This window comes from Aulonocara sp. 'chitande type north' Nkhata Bay, linkage group LG6 (genome assembly GCF_057382095.1).
Source record: "Aulonocara sp. 'chitande type north' Nkhata Bay isolate Kocher_YH1m ecotype deep benthic linkage group LG6, A_spYH_male_GT1.1, whole genome shotgun sequence".
Classification (NCBI taxonomy): domain Eukaryota; kingdom Metazoa; phylum Chordata; class Actinopteri; order Cichliformes; family Cichlidae; genus Aulonocara; species Aulonocara sp. 'chitande type north' Nkhata Bay.
The window spans coordinates 37757105-37774636 of NC_141349.1; the positions used below are offsets into that span (position 1 = coordinate 37757105).

General features: G+C 37.9%; 1 protein-coding gene across 1 annotated transcript in view; it reads left to right on the forward strand.

Moving 5' to 3' along the window:
• Window positions 1–17532, forward strand: part of LOC147328449 (neuronal acetylcholine receptor subunit alpha-7-like) — a 48124-nt gene that overhangs the window by 8062 nt on the left and 22530 nt on the right. Inside the window, exons 2-4 of the mRNA XM_086296827.1 lie at window positions 531–670; window positions 9618–9662; window positions 15239–15348. Coding sequence (XP_086152953.1) covers window positions 531–670; window positions 9618–9662; window positions 15239–15348 — 295 coding nt within the window. The remainder of the gene's footprint in view (window positions 1–530; window positions 671–9617; window positions 9663–15238; window positions 15349–17532) is intronic.

Here is a 17532-nt window from a genome sequence, read left to right on the forward strand (position 1 = left end):
CAGCACTGATAAAAAAGAATTTTAGCATTGTGGATGTGCGATACCCTCGTGGCTGCCTGGGCTTGCTTTTGCTTGAGGGACTGTGCTGTAATACTTGTAATTGTTCAGTGTAAACCTCTTGATGAGGCATAATGAATACAGGAGAGAAAAAAGGGAAACACAGTCAACACAATTAAAGTTCAATGATTTAATGTGCTCATCACATTCACCTTAGTGCGACTTAATCAGTATTTATTGCAGAATTTGACACTGCATGAACAATGTTGGTTGTAACTGCAATAACAGTGCTGATTAGATTTAATATGGGTGGAGTAACTGTTTGATTGTTTTATAAAGTTACTGGATTGAGTGAAAAAGAAAAAGGATGTGCACAGCAGAATTTAAATTGATCAGTTCCTTGCACCATTGTTCCTTTGGTTTCCTTTGCTAGTTCATTTTCCTCTTTTACCATAGGGCAAATCTGTACAAGTTAAAAAGTGAGTGACTATCTTGCTTCATTTTGGTTATAATTCTCAATTTATTCCCTGCAGTTTGTCATGGTGGAGTGTACCAGAGAAAGCTGTATCGTGATCTGATGGTAAACTACAATCGACTTGAGAGACCAGTCCAAAACGACTCTGCACCCATTGTGGTCGAACTCGGCCTCACTTTGCTACAGATTATTGATGTGGTGAGTCTGTGTGTGTTGTGAAGTGCCGAGAATATCTGAAGACAGTTGAAAGAGGATGAGGGTTTTTTTAAGACAAGTTGTACAGCAGCACACTGCCTGCAACAAACACTCATCTCGCAGCCAGTGGCACATAGAAGCCACTGCTGTTAGTTCAGTTTGAGAGGATGATTACTTTTACTGAAAACAAGCTTGAGGTTTATTGCCTACCCTAATAACAGGATTACAAAAAGGTGTTGGTCTTCTAATAATGGTTCTTATCTCTTATTAGAATCAGAATACTTCATTAATCCCAATCCAAAATAATGAAAAATAACAGAATGGGGAAAAAAACAGGGGTAATAGCAACAGGCTGCATGCAGGTCGGTGCAAATGTGCTAAATATTTATCCCAAAAGATTGATTACGTGAATCTTTTCCAACTTATACTTGAAAATGAAGCAATAGCATTCCTTGATTAAATAAAAACGTTTTCTCATCTATTTGTCACTTTCTTTCCATACCTCCCTTGCCCAGCGTTATATGTGTTTTGGGCTTATAATGCTGTCTTACTTTGTGAAACTTGAGGCATGTCTTTTAGGCTTTTTTATATTGAAGGTATTTCATCTTTCTTTATGCATCTTTTGTACTTCTTTAAAACTGTGAAGTTGAATTTCAAACTATTATTCCCACAGTGTCAAACTCAGTCAAGGGGGAAAAATTAAAGATTGACATGCTGAAAATGCTAACCATATCCTAACCAAAGGCAGTATAGAGTGCCTCTCTAGAAATTCCTGTAGAAGGTTTTCAAGGTAAAACTTATCTACAGTGTCAAACACTGTCAGTTTTCAGTTTGTTGTTTTTGAAAACAACAATAAAGATCAAATATTGTAAGATATTTTAATTTCGTCTTCAGCTATTTTCTCTTTAAAGAACTCTGCTCTTCTATGCTATGCTAAATTGCTGCTTATATTTGTCACCAGAAATAGGAGAAATAACCTCTAAAACAGAGGTTAGAAGGTTTCATAATGGTGACTCAGCCTAAGAATATATTATTACTTAACAATTTTTAAAATTGTTTTGTCACCTCAAACACTTATTACCCCAAAGCATCATTATATTAAATTAGAGCTGATTAACAATGTCATCATGTCTTCCTAACTAGTCAACAAGCTAAGGCATATGGAAAAATATAATTCGAGTGCTCAACAGACAGATTTAGTTATTTTTGACTGCATATTTCGATCCCAGACAACATTTGCCAGCCTGAATACTTAATTAGCCACCTAACATTAGCTGGTTGCCACTCCTTTAAACACTTCCTGCACAACACAATACAATACCTGTGTTTGTCTTCTTCATTTTATGGATATCATTTGAAGTGGTACCCTGAGAGAAAAGCTTGACTTAAAGCATCCATTCTTATTTTTGTGTCCTACATTTTATACCCACAAACACACACCCATACACACACCATTTAGCTCAACAAGGCACAATCCTCCCTTTCTCTGACATTCTTCACTCTTTTTAATGTTAAACCCACAACTCTTAAATTGACACTTCTGTGGTTTGAGTAGATTTTCTGTCACATCTCATATTTTGCTCCTTCAGTGTTTGCTCTACACTCAGTCAAGTGTTTCCTCCTGTTCCCCATCTCATACACCTACTCTTGCACAAAAACACACAAACCTCCTGCCTTCTGGCCCTACCACACAGCCAGGGCACTCAACCAAAAAAGCCAAGCTGACACCCTGTCACTTCCCAGAGTCAGCCCTGTGACAAGACATGAGGTTTCCTCATGATAACTACATGGTGGTACAGTAAATCTCATACACTAGACTCCTATTCTAATTCTATTGTTAATATGAAGTCTCAAACAGCGCACACTAAAAACATTTTAATGCATTTTAGATCTTGAGCTTCCATATGGAGAATCAGAACCAAGCAGCTTCCACATGGAATCTCTGAAGAACTCGTCACATAGTTACATGACTACAAATTTCTTTTCTTTTAAAACTATTTTATAGTTATTGTAGTTTATGTTATGTAAATATGTATAGTGTGCATGTATGTGCATGTACACTGAACAAAAATATAAACGCAACACTTTTGTTTTTGCTCCCATTCCCCATGGGATGGACGTAGAGACCTAAAATTCATTCCAGATACACAATATAACCATCCCTCCCAAACAGTGGTCACAAATCAGTCCAAATGTGTGGTAGTGGGCACATCTGCTATATTGAGATAATCCATCCCACCTCACAGGTGTGCCACATCAGGATGCTGATCTGACATCATGAGTAGTGCACAGGTGTACCTCAGACTGCCCACAACAAAAGGCCACCCTGGAATGTGCAGTTTTGTCTCACAGCAAAATGCCACAGATGCCACAAGCAATGAGGGAGCGTGCAATTGGCATGCTGACAGCAGGAATGTCAACCAGATCTGTCGCCCGTGCATTGAATGTTCATTTCTCAACCATAAGCCGTCTCCACAGGCATTTCAGAGAATATGGCAGCACATCCAACCGGCCTCACAACCGCAGACCTCGTGTAACCACACCAGCCCAGGACCTCCACATCCAGCAGGTTCACCTCCAAGATCGTCTGAGACCAGCCACCCAGACAGCTGCTGGAACAATTGGTTTGCACAACCAAACAATTTCTGCACAAACTGTCAGAAACCGTCTCAGGGACGCTCAACTGCATTGCCCGTCGTCCTCATCGGGGTCTTGACCTGACTCCAGCTCGTCGCCGTAACAGACTTGTGTGGGCAAATGCTCACATTCGATGGCATCTGGCACGTTGGAGAGGTGTGCGCTTCACGGATGAATCATGGTTCACATTGTTCAGGGCAGATGGCAGCTGAGAATGTCCCAGTTCTTGCATGGCCAGCATACTCACCGGACATGTCACCCATTGAGCATGTTCGGGATGTGCTTGACCGGCGTATACGACAGCGTGTACCAGTTCCCACGAATATCCAACAACCTCGCACAGCCATTGAAGTGGAGTGGACCAACATTCCACAGGCCACAATTGACAATCTGATAGACTCCATGCGACGATGTGTTGCACTGCATGAGGCAAATGGTGGTCACACCAGATACTGACCGGTTCTGGGTCCCCAGACCCCCAATAGCGCAAAAAACTGCACATTCCAGGGTGGCCTTTTGTTGTGGGCAGTCTGAGGTACACCTGTGCACTACTCATGATGTCAGATCAGCATCCTGATGTGGCACACCTGTGAGGTGGGATGGATTATCTCAATATAGCAGATGTGCCCACTACCACACATTTGGACTGATTTGTGACCACTGTTTGGGAGGGATGGTTATATTGTGTATCTGGAATGAATTTTAGGTCTCTACGTCCATCCCATGGGGAATGGGAGCAAAAACAAAAGTGTTGCGTTTATATTTTTGTTCAGTGTATGTGCATGTATGTGTGTTTGTGTGTTGGTTGTTTATGTATTGTTGTGCTGTTAGATGGCTTGATAAATAATGAATAAGCTGGCAAAACCAGATGAATTAATGCTTACTGGGCATCTGTAAATAATGTAAACCTTGCTGTGTCTGTGTATATGTATGTGAGTATAATTGCAATGTGTGTGTAATATGGCCTTTGATTCCTCCATCTGCTCCTGGGTAACTCTCTAACCATGGAAATAGGGCAGGTTGATGCCCACTGGGTCCACTGCCATGAATAATGCCATACACAGACAGACTGATGGACAACTGGTAACCATATAGTTTAAAGTGCCACCATGTGTCTCATGCACCTTATTAGGAAACCAGTAAAGTTCATTGCAGATATGTAACAAAGTATATTTAATTGAGGACAACACATATATACCCTGTCATTCTTTTGAGTTTCTCTTTTACCTCTGAGTGAACAACTATGAATGAGAAATAAATATTTGCAATTTTACTTTACCGCACATTTATACTTGAATACTATAGGTGTTGCGTTCTTAACTGATTAGGGTTTTACATTAAAAAATAAATAAAATTAATTAAAAAAAAACATGTACTATGACATTATTATAAATTTAAATATGAAATCAAATAAATAATGAGCTCTAATCCGGATATCAACATTAAATTTGCACAATCATCGTATTGCCTCAATGAAGATGATTCAGTGATAAAATATAACAGTCACAATTTTGATGTACCATGGCCAATTCCACTGTTAAAAACTCATCTGCAGGATTTTTGCCAAAAACGCTTCATTGAAGACACATTCTCAACAAGTTCTTGTTATAAAAACATACTTTCACACAATGAGAATTTGCTGTGGTGATAATTTTAAAAAATATTAATACTAGTCATAAATGCTTAAGTAAACCATTTTGAATACTACTTCTTCAGTTGCCAAGTATGCTCATGCTACATTCAAAGTAAGATGGAAGTCTGTTTGCTTTGGGATAATAGTATTACTTAACAACTCTGGAGGAAGATTCTTGACTCTTGAGGAAGATTAAAATAGTCAGAAAAAATGCTTGTAACAGATGTTTCTTTGCACAAGAGCAGGCACTTCTTTGCTTCTGCTCATGTTTGATTCAATCAACCCTGAGATATAAAGTATCTGCAGAGAAATGCTCCTCTTTCAGATAAACTGATGCATTGCAGCAGAAGCATGACCGTATCCATTGACCTGTATATAAAAGAACGAATTTTCACTATTCTTTGTCCCGATGAAGCTCTATTATTCAAAGAAACTGATGGGAAATATAAAGTCAATGCAAGTACATGAAGCACAATAGAGTTTTCTAAGAAGATATTATTTATTTCAGATTTTAGAATTTGTTGTCTTCCCTGTTTGGTGATTCTCTATCTTTGAAATATTGATCCTTTCATCTGGATTGGAAGAAAAAGAGGTAGGAAGTTATCCTATTGTTCCAAGCTGGGGATATAACTGAATGAATTCCACAGATGAAATCCTCTTTCTGGGGGAAAATGCACATGAAGATTTCAAACAAAGAACTATTTCATATGTGTATTACATTTTTCAGCCTTGAATGCTATATCGCTTGCAGTGAAATACAGATAAAGAGCTGTTATTAAATGCAAGTGTCCATCAAGCACAGCCTACAAAAACCAATCACAGTAGATTTATGAAAAGATTAGAGTGTTTATAGCGGGTGTCACAGAGCTGATATTGCAGCTCAGTGAAATCTCACAAAACACCAAAAAAAGAGAGGTCAGCCACAAAATAGAGCAAAAACACAGCAACCTTAAAGCAAAGCCAGGTCTCCAAAACTGTACATTAGGTTGCACACCAGAGGGACATAAAATGTTTCTTTGTAATGTATACAATAGAAGGCTGTTCCATTTCAACTGTGGAGAAGGAAGCCTGTTTAAAAGAAGCAGAGATTAGAAAGGACAGGTGGAGATAAGATTGTAGTTTGGGGGGAGTTAGGGAGGAATTGAGGAGGCAGAGGGATAGGGGGATGTAAACTGTGAGAATCGATTTTCACTACAAAGAGAAGTAAAAGCAGTGCTTTGCTTGGCTTGTCGCTGATGACACAAAGTTAAACCTTTGGAAAACTGTGGTAGTTGATTATACATCCTGATAATCATGACGGAGAATGTTAATGAAATTCGATGTTGTATGGTGTGTGCTGCTACATTTACAATTTAGAATAAGAATAAAACTGGTAACTGTAAAAAAAATCTCATTTACTTACATTGTTTTTTTTAATTGAGGTGACCACAATCCTGAGTGTGTGTGTCTATGTATAGTAAGTATGTTCAGAATTTCCATTATATACCTATGTGAAAAAAAATCCTCTTTTTAGTGAAAGACTGAAAAAAAAACATGTAGAGACAGGGTAGCATAGTCTACAGAATTGTATTTTGTCAAGACCAGTATCCTACACATTATAACTTCCTTTTTTTGCGTATGACTTAGGTTTAGTTATAGTTTTTGTTAAAATCTCTTCTCATGAATTCCTATGTAAGTGCATTTTCACAAATGCACTTGTGCCCTGACCTTTTTCAAGATATTACAGAATGTAGCTGCGTGTAAAAAAGCAAGTGTCCAACCTTATCAGATCAGATATTAGACAGTTTTGCCATCAGCCCCTTAGTAGAAAGTCTGTGTAATATATGATTGTACTGCATATGAGAATAGGTGAATCACTGCATGCATTTGCTTGCTCCTTGCAGGCTCTACGCAGGTCTAAATCAAATAGAGCACTTCCAGTAATGGGCAGCATCTGAAGCAGACTAACTCCTGTTAAGCACTGCATGCAAGAAGGTGCAATGTCCTGACCTAATTCTCTTGACACTGTCTAGAGTTCGTGTGTCCATGTGGAAATGGGTTTACATCACTGGCTGTACCATGTTCTCATTCAGGAACCACAGGGATTCAATATTGTGTATGGTGTCATAGCAGTTTCCCAGGTGGAAAACTCAGACTCAAAATTGGTTGATTACCAATCAGAACCTCACACTAGATAGATAAAAGGGCCATCGGTCAGTACACTTGTTTAATAACGTTTCCCCCTCTGGCTAGCTTCGCTTTCCTGTGATGTTGAGGATAATTTCTGGCTTAACCCATATCAGAGATAGTGCTGAGGCAGAACAAATGTGTTTAGGATTCTTTATATGCAAAATATGTTTTAATTGATTTATATTGGTAAACACAAAGACACGATTCTCTTCTTTGTCAGTTGCCTATTTTATATGGTATATTTACTTTAATTTACTTTAGTTCTAGTGTAAATGAGCATCTGTAAATGCTTTGTTAATACATTTATTGTGCCTTTTTATTGAAAATAGAAAATCATGGTTGCCAATATTAAGTGCACTGGCAGTAGCTTTTAAATTTTGAGTTAGATTTTGGAGGGCCAAGTGACAGGTATAATTTTCAACACGTCCTGTGATTGCCCTGGGGTGTCTCTCTGTTAGGATATGCCTGAAACACTTCACCTAGTAGGTGCCCAGTAGGCATCCTAGTCAGATCCCTGAACCACTTTAGCTGGATCCTTTGGATACTGAGAAGTAGCTGCTCTACTATGACCCCTTTCTGGCTGAGCTCCTCAACCAATCTCATAGTCTGAGCCCAGAGGAAACTCATGGCCATAGGTGAGAGTAGGAACATAGATTGTCTGGTAAGCTGGCAGCTTTCCTTTCATGCTCAAGTCACTCTTCACAACAAACAGATCTGTACAGCAGCCACGTCAGTGCTGACACTACAACAATCAGTCTGTCAGTCTCTGACTCCACTCTTGGGGTAACAACTCATCCTTCTAGGTGCATTACCCATTTCTGGCTGAGAACCATGGCCTCAGACTTGTTTTTGTTATATTTTAATCCTACAGAGAGGAGATCCTGAGGCCACCAAACCAGAAACCTTGCTCTACTTGCCTGCAAATAGAAAGTCTGTACACAAAAGTTGTGAACAGGATCAGTGACAAAGGACAGTTTTGCTCAAATAAAGGACTTAAAATACCCTCAAACATCCTCCAAAATTATTGTGAAGAATATGTCAACGCCTCTCTAAAACAATTTAATGGAAACATTATCAAAGTACTATTTACTGTTTGACTACCGTTTTTAGATTATACTATTAGGCAAGCAATATTCAACAGAGGGGATATATGTGACAGTGATTCATTTCTAGTATTTCAAATCTATTTAGCAGTAAAATATAGAATCAAAGTTTACAAGCTACTGTATACATCTTAAAGAAGGGTTTTCCTAACATCTCAATGAAAATCAAGAATCATTCCAAGCAAATATTTCAGTGTACACGTGGTCTCCCAACTAATGTTTAAAGATAGTCTTAAAAACATCTGAAGGTGACCTGTAAGGTCATATCTAACCATACTTCACCACTTGGACTGTTTCACAAAATAAGAAATCCTGAACATCCAGAGGGAGAAAAATAAAAGTAACAGCGTGAAAGAGTCTGATAAGACAGAAAACTGTTCAGAAGCTTAGTTCTGACAAACAGAGAAAAATAGAGAGTACAGTAAATTGATTTCATGATTTTATCTCAGTAACTTTAAAGGGAAAGTTTTGAAAGGGTTGAAATAACTGTATTATTCCAGCTTCAGTCATGGGTAGAAGATAATGTGATAAGTCACTTCAATGAATCCATGAATGTTAAAAAGGGGCTATTCAATGAAGAAACACAGCACGAGATCATCCAGTTACCCACAAGCAGCTTGCAAGTGTTTCAGATCCAAGGCAGTGATAAAACATGAACCCAATGTATCAGTAATAACACAAGGAGCAAAATGTGCTGCTGTCATGTAGGATTTCACAAAACAGACTCTAGTTCATTCACATCTCAGTTTCCCCCCTGCATTGTTCCTGTCTCTCTTTATCCAATACTACTACTACTATTTCTTCTATGACTTGCTTTGTTGAAGCATCTCTGAAATCAGTTTTCTCTGAATATTTTTTGCATTTATTGCTCTCACTCTCATCTCACTACTTCTAGAATCATAAAAGAATCAACAGCCATCCTCTCTGTTTTTCTCCATCTGAACATTTGACCATGAGTTGGACTTTAGGAGCTTCTGTGTATTTATACTTTCACAATATGGATAGAAGTGGCTGTATGCTCATCTCTTTCTTGAAAAGCACTCACCCTGTCTATTGTCAATGGAAATTGTTGCTTGACCCTGTTTCTTTATTATTTTTACTTCTGTTTAAAATATTGATATATGTTACTTCTTTGACGTGGCAATGGAAAAACCTTGTAAATAAGAGAATGCTGAAAAAGTACATCATTGTCATTCAGTTAGCCGGCAGCTCAGACTCGTATGAGATGCTGTTTGACTTCATTGCCGATCTGTCTCATTATTGTGCCTTATGTTTACCAGAATTGAATAATTTCTTTCTTTCTTTTTTTTTTACTCTTGCCCTGTAGAATATTGTCATTTACTATCTGCCTGCACCCATGTCAACTCACTGCTGATTATTCTCTCCGTCTCCTTTTGTTCCCCTCCAGGATGAAAAGAACCAAGTGTTGATAACAAATGCCTGGCTGCAGCTGGTACGTCTCACTTTTAAGTCCTTTTTTGTGTGATCACTGCACAATAATTGTCGTTTAGTATATTTTTGGAAGCCATATGTGGGCTGTGTCATTCATATTTTCAATAAGTGTACACATCTGACTGCTCTTGAAGGCATAGCACAAGCTACAACCAATAACCTTTTGTTTTTAACAAAAACAATTTCTGGGAACAAACAAGAAACAGCACGATGCAGTTTTATGGCAGACATCTTTAACTGCCAAGTATAAAGGAAAAATTATGTTAAGATGGATCACAAAGGATAATATGATATTATATAATATTTAATAATAGCATGGTATCATAAGGCTATTTATTGTCAGCAATATAGCAGGGGAAGGTGATAGAAATATATTTTCAAAGATATTCTTTCAGGACTCAAGATTTAAAACACTGGGTTACTTTATTTTGCTGTTTAAGCTTTTCTATTTTACCTTTGTTTTACTCTTAAAAATTATATCTGATTTGACATTCTCAACATTTAAAATACAAATTTTAAATCTTGGTTCCTAAAGCCACAGAAAAATCAACATCCTCCTCAACTAATACAGTCACACACTAAAATACAAAAATAGTGCCGTTCCTACAGACAGGTGACAAAGAAAGACATTACTTTTTAAGTTTTTAGGCCACTACATGCCAGTCTCTGGGATATTCCTGGACTTATCAGCATTCCCATATTCCCAAAGATATTCTCCCACTTTATATTTTGATAATGGTAGGCGGCGTCTGTCTAACACATCAATCCAAAATCTCCCATAGGTGTTCAGCTGGGTTGAGTTCTAGTGACTGTGAAGTGACTCACATCCATTTCATACACATCAAACCACTGAACCATAAACCCCTAGTGTCTTGTGGATAGGTTCGTTGTCAGCTTGTCCAGGATCACTGCCGTCAGCACAGAAAAATGTCATCATAAATTTGACCACTCAGAACAACTTTGTATTGATCTGTATTTATCGTGTTCCCTAAGGAGGTAAGTGGACCAATCCATGCTAACTAAATACTGCCCAAAGCATAACTGCTACACAATATCTTCATTGTAGAGAGTCAACAGTTCAGGTTTTTACTTTGTTGTGGTGTAGAGGTATTTAATACAAAATATGTAGATTCCTGTTAAAAGTCCATCTGTGAGACTCACCTTTACTGAAAATAACTTGCACTAAGTTGAAGTAATTGTTTCCTGTATGACTTCATTAGTCTCTCATGTCATTGTGGGACAAATTTGATATTGTTGATATATTCTATTTTTTTTTTTTAGTTAATTGAGGTTTGCAGATATTCGTTAATGCTGAACCCTCCATGGTGGCTGTTAGTCAGGAGGTAGGACAGGTCATATACTAAAAAGAAGGTTGGTAGGTTTGATCCCTGGTTGCACCAGTCTGCTAGAGTATACTTGAATGAGTTACTGAACACTGAGTTGCTCTTGATGAGTTCATCGGAATATGAATGTAAGACAGAAAACACTAAGATGTAGAAAAAAATGGTTGTATGAATGTGCGTTTGAATGAGACATGCTGTATACAGAGCTTTGAGTGTTCAAACAGGCTAGAAAGGTACTACATAAGAACAACTCCACTTATCTATCCTAAGCACTGCCACATTTTAGATTGTTGTCTGGACTTTGACTGAGCCATTACCCATTGTGGATTTCATGACTGCAAGTTGTCCAAGTCCTTTGGTTTCAAAACAAGTCCAAATCAGTATCCCTCCACTATTGTGCTTGACAGCTGGCATGAGGTGTTTGTACTGTATGTTGTGTTGGTTTTTTTGCCAAATGTGGATTAGGAACTTTATGGTCACACATCTCCACTTTGATCTCAAGTTTCCTAAAAACATTGTTACAAAGGCCATTTGGCTTAAACCACAAACTTAAGCTGCTGCTGTGTTCTTTTTAGAGAGGAGAGCTTTATCTTGGCAAACATTCCAAACAAGACATGCTTTTTACAAGTCCTTAACATTTAATATGTTAACTGAGGCCGGTAGCATCTGAGATGCAGCTCTTAGGTTTTTTTGCAATTTCTCTGAGCATTTCTTGATCTGACCTTGCGGTAAATTTACAGGCACATCCATTCCTGGGGAGGCTGCATGTGTTAGAATATGCCTGAATGCTCTAAACCAGCAAACTGCTAAAACTGTTCAAATCTATTTGATAAGTAGCACCTGTCTTTTAATTCCCATGTAAGCAGTAAGGGTGTACTTTGTTTTCACATTACTCTATGCAGTCCAGTCAAAACATTGCATGACTGTATGTGTGAAGGGAAACATGGATTAGACTGTTGACTTAGGTTGCAGGTTGCAGCAAATGCCACACTATCTGTGGTAATTTTGTTTGCATATATTTCCAAGCACTACTTTCATAATTTCTTTACAAACTTTGCATTGCTTCAACACAGTCCACCAAAACCTGTGTGTGGTTGCTATGCTGTTGTCAGACAAATTCCTATCTCTTATCCACTTAAATAGAATTTCTATATCAGAATAGAAACTGGCAAAGAAGTAAATAGCATAAAAAATATGGATTGCAGCGTTTAGTAGCTCTAGGAAAAGTGTTACATCAAACCAGGTAGGTACAACAGTCTCATTATAACAACAGCCACACTCAGAAGATCCCATTAAGTATGTCACAGCCGTCACGTTGAGTTGGCTGCTGCCTACCTTACAAGTTGAATAAATCAATTATTCAGGAAGCCTCCTCTTTAATACTGGCATCTACTATGGTTCAGTGGCTCAAGGGGGCTTTGCAGACATTGCAATTTTTGAGAGAGACCTAAGATTTACATTAACCAGCTCATACAAAGTCAGCCAGACAGTCAAAGAAAGGACAAGTTTGGGATTACAGGTTTATCAGTCAATGATTGTTCTACATTCAGATGTGACTGAAATACTCAGCACTGAAAATAAAAAACAAATAAACAAATAAAAATAGTGTATCTGAAATTGTGTTATTGTTAACAATCCATTGATTATGAAACCAACATTTTGTAGAATATTTATATAGTAATATGGCCATTGCAGTGCAAATAAAATCAATTCACCCTTGCAAATAACGAAAATCAGATTAGTGCTACATTTTCAATTACCTCTGTTACCTCTTTGGATTTGCAGTTGACTCACATGTGTCATATATGAATTTGAAGAAAAAAAATCAGCCTTTCATACTCTCAAATTAGTGATGCTGTCTTGAATTTATGTTATGCAACTCCATACCTATTCTTAGACAGCTGTTACCTTACATAGCTTTCAGTCCTCCTCATCTGTTCCTGACAGACTACAAAGTTAGTGAGCTGTGATTAGTTCTGTTGGCTGTTAGTTGTGTGTTTCCAGCCAATGAACATGAAAAGAAGCACCAAACCGCCAAGGCCCACAGATGACAAGTGTAGTGATTAAGTCATTAGCTGCGTGAGTGCAGACATATGCAGCAGGCCCATTTGAGATGGATGGAATATCTTTGAAATCATTTTCTATTGTATATTTAACTGACAGATGGTGTGGAAACATGCTGACAGTCACAAGGACTAAACCTTTTAAGTGGAAGAAAAAAAACACTATAAAAATACATGCATGCACATATACATACACACAAACAGATGATCCCAAATATACTGTTGCTACTTTAGCTCTGGGGATTTTTGTTGGTACATGAGGAATTTGCCCTGTGCTTTCAGCAATTGAATGCCTCCACCATATATTTATATACACACCATATAGCTTTCATGCAGCAAAAACACATCCAACTCATTGGAGCATGGAAAAACTATGTCTTGTAGTGTCTGTCACTCGGATGTTAGCAGCAGATTCTTTGATTGCTGCAAGTAGTGGGACAAGACCTCAATGGACTGGGTGTGACAGACTAATTTATGGATTTTATTAAGTCTGAATACACTTGGTCAAGCCACTCCTAAGCCGATTTTTTTATAATGGCGAAGCACTTTATCCTGTAACCACCTTCGCCGTGAGTAAATGTGCTTGCCATGTAATGTTTGGGTGAATGGTCTGTCCACATGAATACCCTGACAACTAGATTTCCAAACAGTGAATTGTATTGTAAAGACATGCTCAATATTGTGGTTAATCTGGGTAACACGTGTGCTTGCACACAGATTTAGAAAAAAGCATAATACTAGCATACGTTTAGATGCCAGGATGAATGCCAGTATTTATACCACTGTGGATCATATATCATCATGCTGTGCATTACAAGTAATGAAAATAAGCACAGAAGCAACACATATCACACTCACTCTTTGTGTTTTTGAACTCAGTGTTCAGTGTTCAGTTAGCTGAATACTGGCAGGCTCAAATGGGACTGCACATGGTTAGTGCCAACAACTGCTGGCCTGGCAACGTTTCTGTGCCAAGCTTCATTATCAGAGTTAGAGACAAAGTAGAAGAGCCAACAGCTGTATTAGTCTGTGTGAAGAGGAAATATTTGACTTCTAATGGGTTGAAGCTGTCCTCTTGTTAAGGACTTAAAAAGCTTCTTATCTGCAAACAGAGGAGTATCTAATACAGCAACACTTTACTAGAAGTACTTAAAAATCTTGTGGTAGTTTTACAGTGATTTGACAAAGAAAAAAAAATCCATAGCAAACATTTTGAATATCATATTCAAAATGTTTGAGTGGAAAGTAGAATTCTGTATTATAGCGACAACCTTCGGTCCTTCTTTGCCGCTTCTGCAGAACGTAAAGTTTCTGACTCGTGCTCTTGTTAAGTCTCTTGGATGCCTTCCGATAGCAAAAAACGAGGCGAAGGAAAGAAGGTGCAAAACATTTATTTTCCTTACAAATCGAAAGGTACAAAACAAATGCCTCTGGTGGGAGCTCCGTTTATATTCCCTTTGTGTTACAACAAAAGATAACATTAAAACGGCGACGATCAGAAAACTGTTGCTCCACGTCCTGCTTGCTTACCTAACCTTTTACCCACACCCCTCCGCATGCGGGCCAAATACACACCCCCTTTACGACATCTACCAACACTTTACAACAACAACAGACTAACAAAGCAGGATTAATTTATGGAGCACAGCATATTACATTATAACCTAAAATGATCAAGATTATAATAAAAACTTAAAGATCATGACAAATACTTAAATATGGCATGATGTAACTGAGTAAAATATTGGCCTGGACTTGGCTCCAACATCCTGTACACCCTCATCCTCTAGGATCTGCTATAGAAAATCTATCTACAATAACTATTCTTGGTTAATCACCAAACTTTTCAGATCAGTTGAGATGAGGATTCAAATACCATGTGAAACATAAATTAATATCAATGCACATAAAACAGATGGAAATTCCAGCTTATCAGTGGATTTCTTCCTACTGCAGTTTCTGATACTTTTGGTCATTCAAGGGTAAAGCAATAATATGCATGGATATAGTTTCAGTAAAAAATGCTATGAAATACCAGTGATGTGATATATATGCAACTGTACCACGAATATATAGGGTGGGAAAAAGTTTCCTTCACATGTCACTTTTGTTGACCCTCCACTTTTCCATTGCCTTACATAATTTTTTCTAATTTGACACTTTGTTTTCAGCATTGGACAGACATTTACCTCTCATGGAACCCAGACAGCTACCCTGGGGTTCAGAATCTCCGTTTCCCTTCAAATCTAGTGTGGGTCCCAGATATTCTTCTGTACAACAGGTATGTTACATTCTCATCTTTTTGAGTTGGTCTTATCAGGCTAGTGATTGGGTCACTTCATTGCTTTCCAGTAACATTTGTTCATTTATTTTACTGATTAGAACCATGCTCATCTAGCAGATCCAACTATAAGTTAATATATAGATCTTCTAATACCATTAGAAGAACATGCCTTGCTCAAATGGCTTTTAACTATTTCAACCGGAAACAGAAAAAAATCTTCTTTAACAAACAAACAAACAAAAAACTATTCTGACTTTTGACAACTTAAAACTGAATACAATTTGATATATACTTTTTCCATTATCAGTCATAAAGGACTGAGAAAAGAAAATTGTGTTTTTGGACAGAGCGTTCTCACTCCCGAGGCGTAACATGTCGACGTTTTGTCACGTCCCGCGGCGTTCCTGAGGAACGCGAAAGGAGACCTTCGGCGTTCTTATGGTACGCGGCGGGTTATGGCTGGAATCCAGTGCAATGACGCTCCCGCGGGAGTAGACGTTCCAGCCCTGTATTCCAGCCCTAAACCTAACCTTATCCCTGGCCCTGACCATAACCTTATTCCTGACCTTAACCAGGACTTTAATGATGTTAAATAGCGTGTTTCTAAGCGATTTGAAGAATAAGAGCGAACATGTGTAGGTTCAGTCCAGACGGTTCTCATATTTCCTCTTTTTCCGAGGTCGTCATTTAGGAACGTGGTGGGTAGCCGAAAACGTAATATGGTGACGATTTGTCACCTAGCGTAAAATGTTACGCTTTGGGAGTGAGAACGGGTTGTTTTGGAGCTTGCAGAAGCCAAAACTTGAAAGCCATCTTCTGGCTAAAATGTCAATGTGAAGGGTAAAAAACACAATTTTGAAATGACAGCAAATCAATAATCATGACTAGAATTTGTTAGTCCAATTTTGGTAATTAGCAATTTATTTTACCATGTTAAAATACTTATTCATCAATTAATTGGCTACAACAGTAATATAAAAAGCTTACAAACTATTTCAGACCAAATTAAGTAAAACATTTCATAATGTCTTTTCAAACGTAGTTTCTCAGGCAATAGTTGCTAAATTTACCCATTATATAATTTGCAGTCCATGGGCATGACAACTTACACAGTTCTTGGTATTTCACCATTTTGTATTTAAAATTGTTCACATGGTAAAGTGTAGTGAATTAGAGTGGGTATTTAATAAAGTGTACTGACTTTAAGCAAATGATAAGGACAGGCAACCCACATTACAAAACCTCCACTTTGCTGTTAATTACATCATACTGCCCACTAGAATAATCAACACTGTTTCCTCAAATTGATTTTTACCATTTAATTTTTCATTAGATTTCATTATATATTTTGGTTTTTACATTTTCTCTCTTTCGCCATTCTTCTTCTATGTAGAAAAATATGCTTTCTTTTGTGAATGGACACAACACTACACTACATTGCCATGTATCTGTGTATCCAAAAACACAGCAGAATGAAAGATTCTATAGATGAAATATCACTCTGCTTACAGTATCATTTAATTAAATGATCGAGCCAATTCCCTCTTTGGGGAATAAACCATAACTCCTTTTAGGCTTTGCATCTGTTTCCAGTAACAGCATAGGACTCTGACTACTGAAAGCACTGTGCCAAGTGGGTAAAATTGCCAGTGCTTTGGCTAGTTTGAAAACTAATAACGATTCAAGCTTCAGAAGAATAGAGAGAATTTAAGCTATATTCTGTACTACCTTTATTTATTTGGAGAATTCTTCTCTTCTCTTAATTCCATGTTTTAGGCCCTGTCACCGTGGTTGTAGATGAGGTTCAATTCAATAATGAACCACAGGCTCTTGGAAACATCCATCTGAACAAGCTCATTTCTTCCTTTATCAAAGAATTGGGCTTTAATAGCACAAAGGGGAAATAATCTGTCTCTTGAACACTGGCTCACTGGCTTCTCTGATACAGAGGTCAATAGAACAGAACCTCTTTTCTTTCAGCATATTTGGCTGGACATGAGGCTCCTGTGCTCATTGTCCTGCTTGGCTAGATTGAAGAAATACAAAGCGCTTGGGCTGCTTTCACAATGTCGTCTAGATCTGGTCAGATTTAAGAAGAATTCAAGCACCTCACATTACTGCCAGTGACTGACTTGATCATTTTCCAGAGTCCTTTGCATTTTGACCTTTTCTGTGGCACCA